Genomic DNA, 16,454 nt, shown 5'->3' with positions numbered 1-16,454 from the left:
TCTCATCTTGTCAAACCACAGTCCGCCAGGTGTGGTCCGGCCCCGATCCCGGTGGGAGTCCGGGTCGGGGGGACCTGGACCCAGCGGTTGCCGAGATGGGTTGTGACAGCGGCAGACAGAAAGGGAGAGCAGATGAGGGGGCACAAGCACAAACCCAGCGCTCTTCACACAGCGAGCTAGCCGCAGTATTGGCCAGCCACCAAACCAACGCACGCAGGAAAGGATATCTGGGCTCAAGCCATTTCTAGCCAGCGATTGGATTGGGAAAGACAACGACGTACATACTTTGGTTCTGATTCTCGCAACCTAGCGCTAACGTCGGTTGCCGCGAGCTCGTGTAGGATTCCCTTCCGAGGTATCGTTATATGCTCAGCAAAAGCTTTGGCGTCGTTACACAAGTGCGATTCTCTAGCGTAGAGATATTTGTTGGCTGTCTAAAGTCTCGCAAGGTCCTAGTGTAGGGATGGTGTTGGTTGAGTAGCTGTAAGAAAGCCAACAGGCTACAAGTTGAAGTCGATTATGGCCTGGGCAGGTTGGGCATCTGGCTTTCTTGCCAGCGTAGTATCTCTTATGCCACCGCGTATATATTTCTACACGAACGCCACTTGGAAGGACGCGACCTTGGTCATCCTCCTGTGATGTCAGTGTCCGAGACAATCCTTCGGTTGTCGTCGTCTGCTTGGTGGGGTCACGACTTGGTGTGCAGGGGTTAGGCCGTGTGGATGCGGGGAGAAATGGAGAGGCTAAGAGGCGATGTTGATGGCGTGACTCCACTTCCGATGGCGGGGCGTGCGAATTGGAAACCGTTGCGTCCCTGCGTCGATTCTCGAGTTCGTCGAATTTTGGAACGGAGGACTCCGGTGTTGGAGTTGTGGCAGACGGCGAGGATCAAAATCGAGAGGGCAGCGCAGGTAAGTTATATCATGGACATCATGGACAGATAGCTATCTATAAATACGAACCACAACCACGAATCCGTATGTTGAAGGTCTATTTTCTCGTGACATGTTTTCCGTGTCGCCAAAGTTGCCATCCCTTTCGCATCCTTGGTCCCGCGTTGAAAACTTCGGCTTAGCACTGGCATTCCAGATATTTCTTACTTGCGACCACCGTGACAATTCCCCGAAACCTGGCAGATCCAGTGTCTGTTTCCAGCTACCCGCAGCAATGAAATGCCCAACGTGACTTTTATTACCACCTACCTGAGATACCAAGGAGAAGGAGGCTGTCTTCCAAAGAAAGGCCACTCGTCAACCACGAATTTAGTGAGGCCTCCAGTAAACTAACACACGCACTTAGTGGCAATACACCTGATCAAACAAACATCTGATATTCACATGTTGAAGGACGGGTGGGATGATACTAATCCTCCGTAGAGGCAGTGCCTGGCACTCTCGCGGTGCCAAACTTCCAAACCCCCATCGTCCCTCTATCATCTGACATGGGTGCTGGCTGGAGATGGGTCGTTGGTTGGACAGATGCCGGATCCTCTTGGCGCCGTTGAACATGGGAGATCCGTATGGAACCGACCTAGCGCCTTGGATGGGGACGACGGAGTTCAAGTCGCTAATAAGTGGGAAACGCAAGTCATGTAGTAGAGTATTAATCATTAGACGTCATACTTTAATATCCAGAAGTACTCATATAATTTCGTCTTGACGCTTGCCAAAAATCCATCCATTATGACTCAAGACGAGTTCATCGCTTTCTGTGTTGGCTGTAAACATCATGAGGCGAAACCAGCGGCAATGCGGGCTCCACTCAGGCACCGGACTCCGCCAAGATCACACCACCAGAGCGTCATGAGAAGGTAATTCTGTGGCTCAGCGCGTGCTTCAGCTTTTGTGCTGTCCCTGTAAAGACTTGGAGACTGCAGTCATGTACCGGGATTATCGATGATCAATATGATTGAGAATTCTCCGTCTACATGCGGCCTCTTCCTTGATCACTATTGGTGCAACAACTCACGGACGCTTGTCTCTATTACTCGGGACGATTGTCTCTTCATCAATGAAGGAACAAGACGAACTGATAATTCAGCTGCTTAATGCCTCCTGAACTTCGATATTGTTCAACATCACCAACAGCCTAGGTACACATCCTGTCGCACTCCTGACGGTATAATAGTAACCGCCCCAAAATCACCACTCCGTGACCCAGTCTAACCGCAACGCTCACGACGACTCGAAGCGCTTGGCGACCGTCTTCCAGTTGATGACGTTCCAGATGGCCTCAAAGTACTCGGCTTTGCGGTTCTCGTACTGCAGGTAGTAGGCGTGCTCCCAGGCGTCGATGCCCAGGAGCGGCACAAACGAGACCGTCACCGGGTCCTGGTTCGCGCGGGTCACGATGCCGAGGTTGCCCGCCGACTTGTCCTTGACCAGCCAGGCCCAACCGCTGCCTTGGATGCCGGCCAGCGCCGCGTTCAGCTGCGAGCGGAACGTCGAGAAGGAGCCAAAGTCGGTCTCGATGGCTTTCTGAGAAGGGGGGAAACATTGGATGTCAGCGGGAAGGGATTCCGGGCAGTGTTGCTGGCACGAGATAGGAGAACATACCTTGAGAGCGCCGTCAGGCTCGCCGCCGCCCTCCCGGCTGGCCGGGGCCAGGTTCTCCCAGAACAGGGTGTGGTTGATGTGGCCACCACCGTGGAAGTTGAGGAGGGGCGCGATGGAGGCGGCCTTGGTGAAGTCACCCTTGCTCTCGGCCTCGGCGATGGCTTCGAGAGCGCTGTTGAGGCCGTTGACGTATGTCTGGTGGTGCTTGGAGTGGTGCAGCTCCATGATGCGGCCCGAGATGTACGGCTCCAGGGCACCGTAGTCATCTGTTTATGTTTACGAGCATCTGGGGTTAGCTGGGAGCCCTCGAGCTTGATCCCAGTCTCTGGAGGAAGCTAAATCCCCAAAGATGAGCTCTCAGTCACTTACACGGAAGGTCCGGGAGGGTGGCCTTGTTGCGCACAAAGCTGGTGCTGGCGATACCCCCGGCCATCCTGGGGGCGGCGTTGGTGCGGAGAGCTGCCCGGAGAGCCGGGGCGGCGCGGAAGAGCTTCGAGGACATGGTGAGGGCGTTGAGGTGCGATTGGATTCAATTGAGTTGAGGTGCGAGGTCCAAACTGATTCTCAAGACGTCATCCAGCTCTTAGGAGGCCGGAATTCCAAAATCTGAGGAGGCAATTGTCGATCCCGTCGGAGCTCGGGGGAAGCTTCGGCAACTTGGACAATTTCGTCATCGATAACCCGCTTCCCCGTCGCAACCCTGGAATTCCAGAAGCTCCCCTCCGAGCCCCTCCAAGCTGTGGCTTCTCTGAGTGGGCAGCCACGCCAGAGTGGGGCCCAGATCTCCTTGGCGCGCTAGGCCAGGACCCGACCTGGCCTGGACCAAGCTGCAGACGGATTGCCTTGTGATCAGGTACCTAACAAAGACCAGCTCCAAGACAAAAACAACACAAGACCATTCTCACTGCTTCTGGTTGTTGTTTCGAGCCTTGATTTCTTGAACTCACCGCGGTTGTTCCAAATACCTAGGACTTTTGTTCCCCCGGCAAAATGTCATACTACGACATCGATGCGATCCTCACAGACGCCGAGGTATGTCCCAGCGACGCGCTGAGACCGTGACATCTTTCCTCTCCCATCGTCACTCCTCCCTAGGTTCCTGGGTTAACCCGTGTGTCCAGAAAATCCCATGTACCTTTCAACTCGATGTCCCCGACCTCGGTTACCTCGACAACACCCCAACCCAACCCCTGAAAGCCGGCACCAAAGTCAACCTTCCGCTCTGGCTCGCCGAGATGCTCGCCATCGCCAACACCGGTGACCCGGAGGGCCGGTCTTTCGTGACATTCGATCTCCCGCCCGCCCTCGGCAACGACGTCATCCAGGCCCTCAAGGCCGACCCGCGGGCCGTGCCGCTCCGCGAACAGAGTCCTCACTTCTACGGCCTGGCGACACACATGATGGACCTCATCAACGAGGACAAGCTTCCGGAAGTGCTGCGCCACACGTTCGTCACGCGCGCCAACGAGGTGGCTCTCCACGCGCGGAAGCTGGGCGGCGTCGGGAGTCGCGGCCGAGGCGGGGCCGCTGAGGAGGGCAGCAACCTCGGCGTCGGCGGGGCTGGCGAAGAGTTCCTCCGGGGATTGGACGAATGGGAGCGGAAGCTGTTCCGCAAGGCGCACGACGGCGCAAAGTCGGGCAAGGAGTGGATGGACAATATCAAGAAGCACTGAAGGATTCCTGGTCTCGGCTCGATTCGTTCTACCATGCGTCTCTTGTTCTCACACCGCGCGAGACGCATCTGCAGCTTGGCTGCGGGACTACAGGCGATTACGGGCACCCTCTACAACTTGTCATGGCTCCGGCTTCACATTGACTACAACCTCATGTTTGAGTTTGTAGTTGAGATGAGATGAGGCTTCAGCCATAGGCTGGATTCGACCCCACGCATTTGGCATCACCGACGGGCCATCCCGCGCCCGCCGCAAGCTCCCGCAGACCCCACCCCAAACGTAATGTCGCACGGGGGTTTACCAGCCCTGCATCACTCATCGTCTCGACAAATCGAAAGCATGATTGATGCCGAGGGATTTTTCCTATGGCTGCAGTCGACTTTTGTCACTCAACGAAGCGGTCAGCTGCTCAAGTGGCCTAAACCATGAGGCGCGTTTTACAGCTTGCGTCCACGCAGATCGGGCGCACGCATCAACGGCACCCTGCCTGCCGCGCTTGGTTTGGGGTGCCGAAATGGGCAGCGGTCTGCATGTCGACTGTTGCTGCTCCTGCCATTGAGCCTTCAACCACACATGTCACACAGCCAACAACAACACCATCCCCGCCACCTAGGCTCAACGCCGATGAGCAGCGTCGAGCGAGACAGATCTTCCAACAGGCCGTTGCCGCCACAGCGCCGAGATATGACTGGACTCGTGATGAGATAGCGGCCATCTACAACCAGCCGCTGCTGGAGCTGGCCTACCAAGCGGTGAGCCAGACTTGATTTTCGTCCTATGCGCCTGGTACAGGCTGACCGCTGAACAGGCGACCGTCCACCGGCGGTTCCACGACCCGGCTGAGGTGCAATTGTGCACGCTCATGAACATCAAGACGGGAGGATGCACCGAAGACTGTTCCTACTGCGCTCAGTCCACCCGGTACCAACAGGGTACGGGGCTCCAGGCGAAGCGGCTCGAGAGCGTCGAGACGGTGCTGGCAGCTGCGCGCGTCGCCAAAGAAAAAGGCAGCACGCGCTTCTGCATGGGCGCCGCATGGCGCGACATGCGCGGCCGCAAGACCAGCCTGCGCAACATCAAGGAGATGGTTGCGGGCGTCCGCGCCATGGGCATGGAGGTGTGCGTGACGCTGGGCATGATCGACGCGGAGCAAGCTCGCGAGCTCAAAGAGGCCGGACTGACGGCCTACAACCACAACCTGGACACGAGCCGCGAGTTCTATCCGAGCATCATCACCACGCGCACCTATGACGAGCGGCTCGCCACGCTGGGCCATGTTCGGGATGCCGGGATACATGTCTGTTCCGGCGGCATCCTCGGGCTGGGCGAGAGCGACGACGACCGTGTTGGACTGCTGCACGCGGTGGCCACGCTGCCGAGCCACCCGGAGAGTTTCCCTGTTAACGCGCTCGTGCCCATCAAGGGCACGCCGCTCGGGGAGAGGCAGCGGGTTGAATTTCAAGCCATCCTCCGCACGGTGGCGACGGCGCGCATCGTCATGCCCGAGACCATCATCCGCATCGCGGCGGGGCGCAAGACGATGCCCGAGGAACAGCAGGCGCTGTGCTTCATGGCGGGCGCGAACGCTATTTTTACCGGGGAGAAGATGCTGACGACGGAGTGTAATGGGTGGGAGGAGGATGAGGAGATGTTTGGGAGGCTGGGGTTGAGGCCGATGAAGAGTTTTAGGAAGACGGCGGTTGGGGAAGCTGATAAAGGCTCTGGAAACTTGGGCGAGAGTTTACGGGGAGCGGAAGCGGTTGCGGCGTAAGGAGGATAAACTCTCGTCTTTTAACTTCGTATTGTCCAAGACGTACTCAGGTCACGGCTAGGCTGAGTGTACGCTATCGCATGCCATTGACTCGGATAACGGGAATGGAGTGTAGCGTGTGAGTGAAGGAACGTCACAAGTGCCATGAGAGGCCACCCGAGTTACCTGACAGAGTAATCCGTACAGCAGGTAGGCTTTGGAGGGAGCCAACCATCTCTGAGCTGCACATCCTGGAGAATCGTGTCATTTTTTTTCCTGCGCAAATAAGGCATCGACGACTCTAGCATATCATGGACTTTACACATTCCCATCCAAATGCCGATCTTCGTATCACCGATTCGGGTGCTCCGGCCTCTGGTGATGTTGAATGCCGAATCTTGCGGAGTCATCTCCGGGCCTGGGCAATCCTTGCCGCCCGGAGACTGTGGGTCCTTCCCAAACGGGAGCCGGCCCCCCTAATCAGGGGCTGGTTGGTGATGCGATGGAAAGTGGCTCCACTGTTTCGCGAAACTTGGAAGGCAGTGTTTGCTGTGGGGAACGTGCAGAAATCTAGGCCTCGGGTTCGACCGACCGACCGCATCACCAACTCGAGCCTTCCGGCTGTTGTGTCTGCCACCACCACCACCACCACCACCACCATTTGTGGATGCTCAGCCTCTCACCTCCTTCCACTTTTCTTCTTTTTTTCGTGTTCTTTTTTGTCTTGCAGCAGCTTTGGCCCTGCATGCCTCTCGTTTCCCTCCGTCTGCGAAACTGTTGTTGAGCTGAATCGAACCTGCGTCGTGTTACCTAGGTTCGCGTCCATTCATTTTCCCATTTTTGCTGCATTCCGACCGCCACCCCCCTTTGGAGACGAAATAACTCGAGTTTTGCGTCGACTGCGTCCACCATCTTGCGATCTCTAAACTCCGTCCTCCAGCAGCACACTCCTCATCCTCCCCTTCGCCAGCACCATGGCGTGCTTGGCAGGTCCCAAACTTCGCCGCTTCTTCACGCGGCAAACCCTCATTATCGCCGTCGCCGCATGTTTTGTCTGGTTCCTCGGCGCGCACTACAGGGCCGATGTCTCTCGGCAATGGTCTCAGTTAGAAGCCAAGCTCGGCTCTGAGCACGCGTCCGTTCCCGCCTCCGCTCCGGCCTCAAGTCCGACACCACCGCCGAAGCCGTCGGGTCCTACCCTGCCTCCGCCCTTGAAGCGCATTCCAACCCACAACCCCCCTCCGGCCCTCAAAGGTCCCCGCGTTCCCTGCACGGGACCCCGTGGAAAAGTGCTTGGGAAGAGCCCGGACGATGATCTTGTTGAGCGTGAGCTGGAGTCTCGTAAGTCACCTTTTAGATCTATGTAGTATCTTTCTCGGGCAGTCCGCTGACGGATGAACTCCTCCAGCGTACCCTCAGCCATGGGCCGGTAACTTCGACGAGACCGGTCTCACTATGACCATGATGAGCGTCAGGCAGCGCTATGGACCGTACGGCTACGGCGAGGACCGCGACGACTACAACCGCACAAAGGTGGACTGGGACAACATCGATTGGGGCAAGCTTCAGAAAAAGTGCTTCGAGCTCAACCGCCACCGTTTCCCTGACTCGGCCGTCCCCTTCTACGACACGCGCGACGCCCCTCCCCGCTTTGCCATGCGCCACAATGCAAAAGTACCCCAGATCCGACACTGGCACGAGTTCAAGCCCACGGGTCGTACCGCGATCGTCGTCCGCACCTGGCGCGGCTACCAGTACATGCCCGAGGACATGTACTACCTCCGCTCTCTGGTCGTCGAGGCTGCCCTTAAGTTTGGCGGCGAGTACCAGGTCATCCTGTTGGTCGACATGAAGGACACGGAGGGCTATGAGAATGACATCTTCTCGTCGGATGAGGCCTACGCCAAAGGTTTTGAAGACGCCGGCGTGCCTCCGGAGTTCCAGTCTATCACCCTGCTGTGGTCAACCAAGATGCTGCAGAGCTGGTATTCCAAGGTGAAGGAGCACCGGACTATGTTTCAGGTGTTCCAGCCTATGCAGATGCTCGCCCTCCACTACCCCGAATTTGACCACTTCTGGCAGCTCGAGATGGATCAGCGCTTCCTCGGCGATGCCGGCAAGTTCCTTGACCGCCTCTCCTACACGGCGCGCATGGAACCCAGGAAGCAGGCACTGGAGCGTTCCTCGTTCTGGCACATGACGGCCGAAATCGGCGACTACGGAGAGTTCTTCCGCGCCGTCAACGCCACGAACAACGGCACGTCGCACGTCTGGGGTCCCGTTCGCGTGTATGAGATCCCCCCCATCGGTCCCGAGCCGCCCGTTGCCGACCCCAAGGACGACAACTTCGAATGGGGCGTTGGCGAGGATGCCGACGTCATCACCACCTCGTACTGCATGAACGCCCTCAATCCCAGTGGGTGGATCTTCCGCCAATGGATCAGCGGCCTCTGGTCTGGCGTGGACACCCCGCGCTGGTACTGCCCACCCGCCATCATGCGCGCCTCCCGGACTATCCTGCTCGCCATCCACCACGCCCAACTCGAACTCGGCATCCGTATCCCGTCCGAGGCTACTCTCCCGTCGTTTGCCCTCTGGCACGGCCTCAAGCTGAGCTTCCCCCAGCCTCCGGTGTACCATCGCGACAAGGATGACATCGAGCACCGTCGGGAGTGGTGGCGCGGGGGTCCGCGCGCGAGCTCTACCGGCCTGGGCCCAGACTCGATGGAGCACCCCAGGGGTCTGGGGCTCACGTTCTGGTGGGAGTCGGATTGGTCGAAACAGGTGTTTTATGAGTGGTACGGCATCAAGCTGGATAAGGACGCCCCCCGGCCGTGGATCCTGGGAGATTGGGACGGCGAGTTGTGGGCGCCGAATATCATGCTCCATCCGGTCAAGCACATTGAGCCTGAGTCATGATGATGGTGGTGTGGGTGTGGGTTTGTTTCCTCTGGGGAGGACGAGATGTGGACGGTATTGTTAGGGCTGGGCTGGGCTGGGCTGGGCCGCCTGGAGCAAGAGGGTACTAGTGAGAGGCGTTGGAGTTTTATGTGGCATCTTATTAAAGTGGCTTGCTTGCGAGGTTGTGATTCCTTCAGATCAGATCGGTATTGCTTGTTTTCTTGGAGGGTCTACTGCATTTACAGAAAGGAGTTAAAGGGGGGAACAGGCAGGCAGGCAGGCAGGCAGGCAGGCGGGACGGAATGGATGAATGGATGGACAGGGAAGTATTTGTCAGGGAGACCAGGAGGATGGGAGAAATCTGGTGTTTGTGATTGACTGCCTTTGATGAAGTGTAAACCTAATTATGACATGACATGGGCCTTTTTATTTTAATTTTTTTTTCTTTCTTTGGTACATATTTAGACTCCGAAATGGGGAATATTAGACACTTTATTGTTCTTGAGAGTTTGCTGTGGTTTTGTGTGGTTGGTGAGGGATGGGTAAAGGTCGTGGATGTGTCCAAGTGAGGCCTTTTTGTCTTTTGTTCAATAGGTTGTTTGTTTTGTTCTGCTTGTTTTGTTTTGGGGGTAAGGGGTTGGGTGAGACCTGGTTACTTGAGACTAATGCTAACTCTCAAGTCAAGGTGGGTTGGTCATTAATATAGAAGAGTTCAGGGGTCTGTTGAGGCTCTGTTGAGGTGTGGTTTTGAGCTTGGAGAGCTTGGTGCGCGGACGATCTGCTGGGTCGGGTTGGGATGGTTTGAGATTAGTAACAAATAGGTGGTGAGTTTTTAATACCCTGGATCCCCTCCGCAGAGAGTACCTGGCGATGTTAAGCAACAATGCCTTTTCAGCCATGCCACCGCGGCGGCTGGGGCGCGCGCAGGCCAACCCAGGCCGAGCCCTGCCTCAACCCCAACGCCCCCGACGTGGCCGACCTGCCAGATCTCTATGACGAAGCCGAGCTGCGGGCCAGCGCCGCGATCGCTATTTACCAACCAGGCACCGGTGCCGCCCGCCAGTCGCCCCGATGTGTCGGCTGCTGAGACCGCGGCGGCGGCGGCTTGTCGACTGCCGTGTGGGTGGAAGAGGTTGATCGGCAGCTTTTGCACTTTGATCCGGAACGAGTCTGTCACCAGATCGTCCATCAATCGCGTGTTGGATTGGAATAGTGTTAGTTCGCTGGAATGAGACTTGTTGTCAAGGTTGCTCTCAAGTCAGGGCGGACGGCTTGTTGGTCATGATGGAAGAGTTCAGGGTCGGTGGGTGAATGTGTGGTGTTGAACTTGGAGATTGTTTGGTGCACTGGGCTGTTGGGTTGGATTGGAATGGGATGGTTCGAGATTGTCAGACACATAATACACAGTGAGTTTGCCCTTCTTCACTCACTACGCATTGCGCACTCACAAGAATCATTAATACCTGATAATTTACTCGCTGTGAAAAAAGGTACAACTGATATACATCCCTCTCAATCCGATCCAGCCTAACCCCCGTGTATCGATCCAAGCACAAACAATCTTGATCCAGCGCATCTTTCTCGTCACCCCTGGACTGCCATCCTCTCGTCATCTCTCATCATCGCTCCAACACGCACATCTGTGCCTCCCCTGACCGCCACAACGCTTCCACGTTGCGCCCCCAGCTTACATGTCCTCGTCCGTGCTCTCCTCTTCGTCGTCCGAGTCCTCCACCACGACCACAGGCCGGCGGAACATGACCAACTTCGGCTTCTTCGTCGCGGGGCAACAGCACGGCGTGGTCTCGGCGGCGGGCTCGTCGTTGTCGTGGTCGTCGTCCCCGCCCCTCTTCCGCTTCAGCGGCCCGCTGTTGTTCTCAGGCGAGGGCGAGGGCGACTTCGGCGGCGTCACCAGCGGGCTCGCCGTCGGGACACCGTCTTTGTGTCCGACGGGGCTGGTTCCCTCGTCGCTGGTGTCTTGCTTCTTGCCGGATCCGCGCTCAACATCGCGGACTTTGCTCTCGAGCGCCTCGAGAGCGCGGATCATCTGGCTGGCCTCGGCGCACGGGTTGTGGTGGGCGAGGTGGTGGTGGTATTTGGCGAGCACTAGAGGGGTGTGAGGGTGGGTGGTTAGCAGGTTGTTGGGGTTGATAATGGAGGAAGGAAAACAAACGGGGAAAAAGAGGAAAGAGAAAGGAACGAGAACAAGGAGATGAACGAGAAAAAGAAGAACAAGAAAAATAACAAGAAGAACAACAAGAAAAGAACAAGAAGGGCAGAAAGAAGGGCAAGAAGAACAAGGAGAAGACGAAGAGAAAGAAGAAAAGGAAGAAAAAGGGCAAAACTTACAGATGGTGATCCATCCGGTCACCTTGCTTGCGGAGACCCCTCCCGCAAAAAGGTCCTGAAAGACCGACTTGGCAACCGACTCGGCGATGTTCTGAAGGGCCAAAACGCTCAAGTCAGCCACGACGTCACTTTTTATTTATTTATTTTTTTTGTAAGGTCAGGAATTTGTGACAAAATTACTAACCTCCATGTTGCTGCTGCTGCTGTTGTTTTTGTGTGTGTGTGTTTGTGTGTGCGTTTTTGTGGCAGGTTAAACTGCGTTGCTGGTGACGGTCGAGATGCTCTGGGAGAGAATCAAAGTCGTTGTCACTCTTGAGCAGAAGAGAAGAGGAGAAGAAAAGAAACCGAAGCTTGCATTTATAGGAAGGGAGTTAATAACCGTGAGTCACTTCATCTCAAGTGTCAATTGAAGAGTAATTGCTATTGTGCCGTGATGTCAATAGCGCAATGGTAAACCAGAAGTATAGAGTCATGAGAAGTCGGTTAGTCATTGCGAGGTGTTCCATCTGAAGTGTCAATAGACACGCGGCTGCTATTGTCCCATCTTGTCAATAGCACAATTGTAAACCAGAACCTCAGGTTTCGAGATTCTGTCTCGAGTTGTCACTTGCCTCCGGCCAAGGGACAGTCACATGTTCATGGAAGAACGTTTGGCCAGGCCTAGGCGGGCTTCTCAACTTCTTCTCATGATGTCTATTCAAGTGTTGAGTCTCCCGTGATGCTGCAACCTCAAGTTGATCCCGACCTGTCCCATACACTTGGCCCAACCCAACCCAGGGGTCATCCAAACTAACCGCAAGATTCGATCGTCATATGTTCCTCATCTGAACCATCCCATGATACTCGTACTCTCACCATTCTCGTCCCAATCATCCCCTATGACTCCCGCCCTTCTTTATCCTCCGTAGATGCCATAATATCGGACAATTTGACCCGCCATCGTAGCTCTCGTCATCCACACACTTGGTGTCGAGGGCCTCCTGCTTCAGAAACCCAAGAAGGTCACGGCTTCGTCGTCGATTTCCATGGACTCCGGTTCATAGTTCATTTCCATGGCGTCCTCACCGGTGTTGGCTATGTCGTTAGACCCGACGAACGCGTCCTCCGTGTCATTGATGTCCATCATGTCGCCGACGTCTCTAAAATCCCATCATGTGATGTATCCTCGTCCAGGTCCTCTTCGTCAGGGTTCGCCTCGTAGACTGCAGAGTCGTTGGGGTCCTTCTCGAGTGCCTTCGGGAAGAGCATCGCCAGTTTAGGCTTCTTAGGAGCCGGCTCGGCTCGGAAGCGGCCGCCGTTGTGCTTCTTTGGCTGCCGGCTCTGGTTCGAGGCAGTAGGCCTCGTGCTTCTTACGCTTCTCAAGGCCTCGAGTCACTCTTGGGACCCGGCTAGCTCTTTGAGCTGGCCCTCTGCCTGGTCCGGAAGTCTTGGACTCATTTCTGCAGAGTCTCTAAAGCATGCCTCATGTTCTGAGGTCTTGGATGCCTTGGTTGCTCTGTTCCCGTGCTTTGGCAACAATCATCAACACCATCCCCACCGACCTAGCGTGGGAGAGGAAACGACCTGCTATATCCCGACAACGCCGCCTGCCTCCTAGATCATTCTGGGACACACAGTACTTCATTGCGACCATTTTGAGAAGATAGTTACCTGGTACTCCGGTGATCTTCTGTTCAATTGCTACGGCTAACAGCCAGCGTCTTCCAGGAGCTTTATCCTCGTCTCGCGCACAACCCCTTCCTACAAATCCATCTCGCCGCCACTCGTGCTTACGCGGACCATCCGATCAACGACGCGCAGCGTGTGATGGTGGAGGAGTGGCATAAGGTGTGCAAGACGATTTTGCGCACATACCAGCCGCCTACTCGTCGGTGAACCGGTGGTGCCTAGGTGAGTTTGGAGTTCCCACGGGTACCCTTGAGAGACCGGTTGCTGACTCGGCTTGCTCGCCAGCACGGCTTGGGCGGCAACAGGGCGCGCTTCGCATACGTGGCATGGCTGGCGCAGAGGAGGAGAAGCCAAGCAGACCATCCCCGCTGCGGGTAGCAATCAAGAGGGAGGGTGCCGGGGTAGTTCCCGTTCGGGCCCCTGATTGTTTCCTTGAGTAGCTGGCGAGCTGCCCGTGTCTTGAGTTGACGGAGCTCAAACTGGTGTATAGTTGAGGACTGAGTAATAGCTGTACCAAGGTCGTCAGTATTACATTCGGGGGACAGAGGAGGCCAGATATGGTCACATGCGGGAGAGATACGTACCTTGGTCTGTTAATAAACAACTCCTATATCTTACCGTCTGCTGTATACTGGTGATTTTATTTTTATGTTTTCCAGTAACGTCGGAACTCGAAATGCCTAAGGATTCAGGTATATTTGAGAACTCCCATAAGCAGTGTAACGTTATTAATATAATAGGTGCCCTCGATCCGCTCTCGTTAATCGCGTCATTCCCCTTGCAGGATACCAATGGCCAGACCTCAGCCGGCCCATGTCCATTTAACCACCCCTAACTAGCATCATCACGATATACTGTATGCTGCTCTTCCTCCCGAGAGCCTGGCCCCAATCTATTAGTCTTGAGTCGGAGTGGGTCGCAAGATTGTATGTTCGTGAAGTCATCTGTGTTGAAGGGGCTGGTCCTCATTCTTCTCAGCCTTGTGCTCACCATCCTCATGGCCGTCTCGTGACTGTTTATATCTTGAGCTTGTTGATGATGTACTTTGCTGAGCGCCGTAAATGGTGGGTGGGTGTTGGTGGTGGTGGTGGTAGTGGTTGTGATCGTGGCGGAGGCGGCGGTGTTGGAGGAGCCGTTGACTGACTGAGTCGCAGCGGAGCTGGCCGGGAGTTCGACTTGACCCTCGACGATCTTGACTGTTCTCTCGAGGCCTTTTGAGCTGCTCTGAATGTGCCGTCTTTGTCATTGGAATCACATGGCAAGAAAGATTGAAGTCTTGTCTCCAGGGGCCTTTTGACCAGCAACGGCCCCTCCAAAATGCAATTCATTTCTCTGGAAGATTCGCAGTTAACCCCCTCGGTGATGTCCCCCCTACCCTCTGCCATCGTCCCAGCACAACTCACAGCTCCCGCTCCGTCCTCCATCCCTTGGCCCTTCCACGCCTAACCCTTCCGACGATTCGACTTCAGAAGCCGTCACCCTTCTGATGCCTCCTCCTCGGAACCAGCACCCGTCTCCACCCCATCCTTCCGTGTTCCCCAACGCCCTCATCCCCCGAGTCCTCATCATCCCCCTCGTACCCCGAGTCGTCGCCGCTCCCGTCCTCGCTCGACGGACCAGCCGCCGGCGTCGCGAACACGGTCGACCTCTTGCGTTTTTTTGCGGCATAAAAGCCGCACTTGTCGTCGCCAGGCTCCCTCTTGCGCTTGCCCAGGCCCCGGTCGTTGGTGCTTGTGGGGGCCTGGGCGGCGGGCTCGTCGGCGCGGCTCTCGTCCTTGACAAACTTTTTTTTTGAGGAGCAGGAGAGCTCCCCGCACCGCGAGGTCTTCGGTGTTGTTGAGAACTAGTTAATCAAATTTGTCAGCGTCACGCTACAGACATGTGCGGAAAGGAGTGGGGAGAGTAAGGTACTTACGGTTGCCTATCCATGTGAGGACTATGGCCTTGGGAGTTCCAGCCTCCCGGAGCCGCCTCAGCACGTCTTCGGCTGCGCGCTGCAGGTTTGTAGGTTAGCCAGAGGGGTTGGGAAAATGCTGAGAGATGAAAAGAAAAGAGGGAAAGAGGGAAAGAAGATAGAAGGAAAGAAGTCAAAGCAATGGACGAGTCGGATCGAGATCTGAATGGAAGACGTCTGAAGGGATCAGGGGGAAAATGATGCTGTAGGGGAAGTAGATCCAGATGTGGTTACGAAGGAAAAGGAAGAAGCAAGGATGAGTGGAAAGCTGGAGGGAGGAAAGAAAGGCAATAAGACGAATAAGAAGAAAAGAAAGAAAAAAGAAAGAAAAAAAGGAAAGGAAAAGGAAGAAAAGAAATCTTACCTCGACTACGACGGCATTGCGCCTCTGCGGACCTGCGCAGGCGACCACGGTGCCGGGCATTTTGGCGAATTTGAAAATGTTTTTTGCTTAAATAAAAAAAGGCGAAAGACGGTCGCCAAAGTTGAAGTTGTTTTTTTTTGTTTTTTGTTTTAAAAAAACAAAAGGCCAAAGGTCGCGTGGGAGAGGCAGGAAGTTTGGTGTTTTGTTGAAAGAGAAAGAAAACAGTCAAGCGAAAACGCAGAGAAGAAGAAGCTTTGAGTCGACTTGAAGAAAAAATAAGAAGTTGGAGTATTGATCTTCCCATTGTTCTCTGTTTATTCACCCTGACATGTCAATAGACAGACCTGCTCTATTCATCTGAACGTCCAGCCTATTGTGAGCGTGGGTGAATGGTTGAGATAACATCCGCGACCACAATGGGTAGTTCGCACGTCTTGTGATTAGGGTTGGAAAGACAATACACAATAGCAAGCACTTCCTGAATGTAACATTTGTGAACTGAAGGGATGAAGTTACGGATTTGATATGACCAAGATGGCCACGCCTGGACTGTTGATTGTTGTATGATACTGTTGCTGGGATCCAACGTCCGCCTTATTGTCATTGCTACCATCTTGAGGCAAGATCTCGGGTTTATGTTTTCCCCATTGCTGGCGTTGTTTCAACAAGAGCATCAGAGGTCTTATCCTTATAGGCCAAAACCTGTCATCTGTCTGGGCCGCTTGTAAGATAATCCTCAACACCACTGAACACTGTTCACCCATGACGCGGTAGAGAGGCTTCTCTACGAGCGGATCCAGTGCGATATGTCCTTGGAGGAAGGCCTCCGGCTTCTCCTCCGGGCTTGTCATGGTGCTCGCCCATCATCCGAGGCCAGAAGTACTACTGTCCCTCCAGCTGGTGCATCCTGCTTCTCTCAGGGCAAACGGCGGGTGTCTGCTTGTAGATCTTCCCCAGCAGGTGAGCTGGGAGATCGAACGTCCATCGGAACCACCAGCGGTAGACAGTAAAATGCAAGCCAGCCTCCCCCGAAGGGCCTCAATCGCTTGCTGGCTCGGGATGGGCCACTGCCCGGGCGCTCTCCAAGATTCTGCCTCACTGGTGGTATTAGCTAGGATTCGGGTCATCAAAGTGTCAGTCTCCGTTGAGAGAGTGTTCGCGGCAGTGTATTGAATATTACCCGACCGACAAAAGCATCATGCCTAAGTTGTTGGTGCCCGGGACTTCACTCACGCCACCT

General features: G+C 55.3%; 7 protein-coding genes across 7 annotated transcripts; 4 read left to right on the top strand and 3 right to left on the bottom strand.

The window, feature by feature from the left end:
- Positions 1-2,174: 2,174 nt before the first annotated feature.
- Positions 2,175-3,057, bottom strand: VTJ04DRAFT_5760 (uncharacterized protein; the record flags this gene model as incomplete). The annotated part of the gene is made up of 3 exons (XM_069363910.1): positions 2,175-2,477; positions 2,556-2,821; positions 2,925-3,057. 3 exons carry the CDS (start codon positions 3,055-3,057, stop codon positions 2,175-2,177), a joined length of 702 nt encoding a protein of 233 aa, XP_069217789.1.
- Positions 3,058-3,545: 488 nt separating this feature from the next.
- On the top strand, positions 3,546-4,228 carry VTJ04DRAFT_5759 (uncharacterized protein; the record flags this gene model as incomplete). Its single annotated transcript, XM_069363908.1, has 2 exons — positions 3,546-3,587; positions 3,677-4,228. The coding sequence occupies 2 exons, from the start codon at positions 3,546-3,548 to the stop codon at positions 4,226-4,228; spliced, it is 594 nt and encodes a 197-aa protein (XP_069217788.1).
- Positions 4,229-4,653: 425 nt separating this feature from the next.
- On the top strand, positions 4,654-5,999 carry VTJ04DRAFT_5758 (uncharacterized protein; the record flags this gene model as incomplete). The annotated part of the gene is made up of 2 exons (XM_069363907.1): positions 4,654-4,980; positions 5,037-5,999. 2 exons carry the CDS (start codon positions 4,654-4,656, stop codon positions 5,997-5,999), a joined length of 1,290 nt encoding a protein of 429 aa, XP_069217787.1.
- A 953-nt stretch (positions 6,000-6,952) lies between these two features.
- Positions 6,953-8,897, top strand: VTJ04DRAFT_5757 (uncharacterized protein; the record flags this gene model as incomplete). The annotated part of the gene is made up of 2 exons (XM_069363906.1): positions 6,953-7,319; positions 7,387-8,897. 2 exons carry the CDS (start codon positions 6,953-6,955, stop codon positions 8,895-8,897), a joined length of 1,878 nt encoding a protein of 625 aa, XP_069217786.1.
- Positions 8,898-8,942: 45 nt separating this feature from the next.
- VTJ04DRAFT_5756 (uncharacterized protein) lies at positions 8,943-9,257 on the top strand (the record flags this gene model as incomplete). The annotated part of the gene is made up of 1 exon (XM_069363905.1): positions 8,943-9,257. The coding sequence occupies one exon, from the start codon at positions 8,943-8,945 to the stop codon at positions 9,255-9,257; it is 315 nt and encodes a 104-aa protein (XP_069217785.1).
- A 1,309-nt stretch (positions 9,258-10,566) lies between these two features.
- On the bottom strand, positions 10,567-11,418 carry VTJ04DRAFT_5755 (uncharacterized protein; the record flags this gene model as incomplete). Its single annotated transcript, XM_069363904.1, has 3 exons — positions 10,567-10,985; positions 11,229-11,319; positions 11,413-11,418. The coding sequence occupies 3 exons, from the start codon at positions 11,416-11,418 to the stop codon at positions 10,567-10,569; spliced, it is 516 nt and encodes a 171-aa protein (XP_069217784.1).
- A 2,943-nt stretch (positions 11,419-14,361) lies between these two features.
- On the bottom strand, positions 14,362-15,274 carry VTJ04DRAFT_5754 (uncharacterized protein; the record flags this gene model as incomplete). Its single annotated transcript, XM_069363903.1, has 4 exons — positions 14,362-14,679; positions 14,714-14,739; positions 14,812-14,890; positions 15,215-15,274. 4 exons carry the CDS (start codon positions 15,272-15,274, stop codon positions 14,362-14,364), a joined length of 483 nt encoding a protein of 160 aa, XP_069217783.1.
- Positions 15,275-16,454: the final 1,180 nt, after the last annotated feature.

Source organism: Mycothermus thermophilus (assembly GCF_041956435.1).
Source record: "Mycothermus thermophilus strain CBS 625.91 unplaced genomic scaffold VTJ04scaffold_4, whole genome shotgun sequence".
NCBI lineage: Eukaryota > Fungi > Ascomycota > Sordariomycetes > Sordariales > Chaetomiaceae > Mycothermus > Mycothermus thermophilus.
The sequence above is the reverse complement of the archived record's forward strand: the minus strand, read 5'-3'. Positions and strand labels throughout refer to the sequence as shown.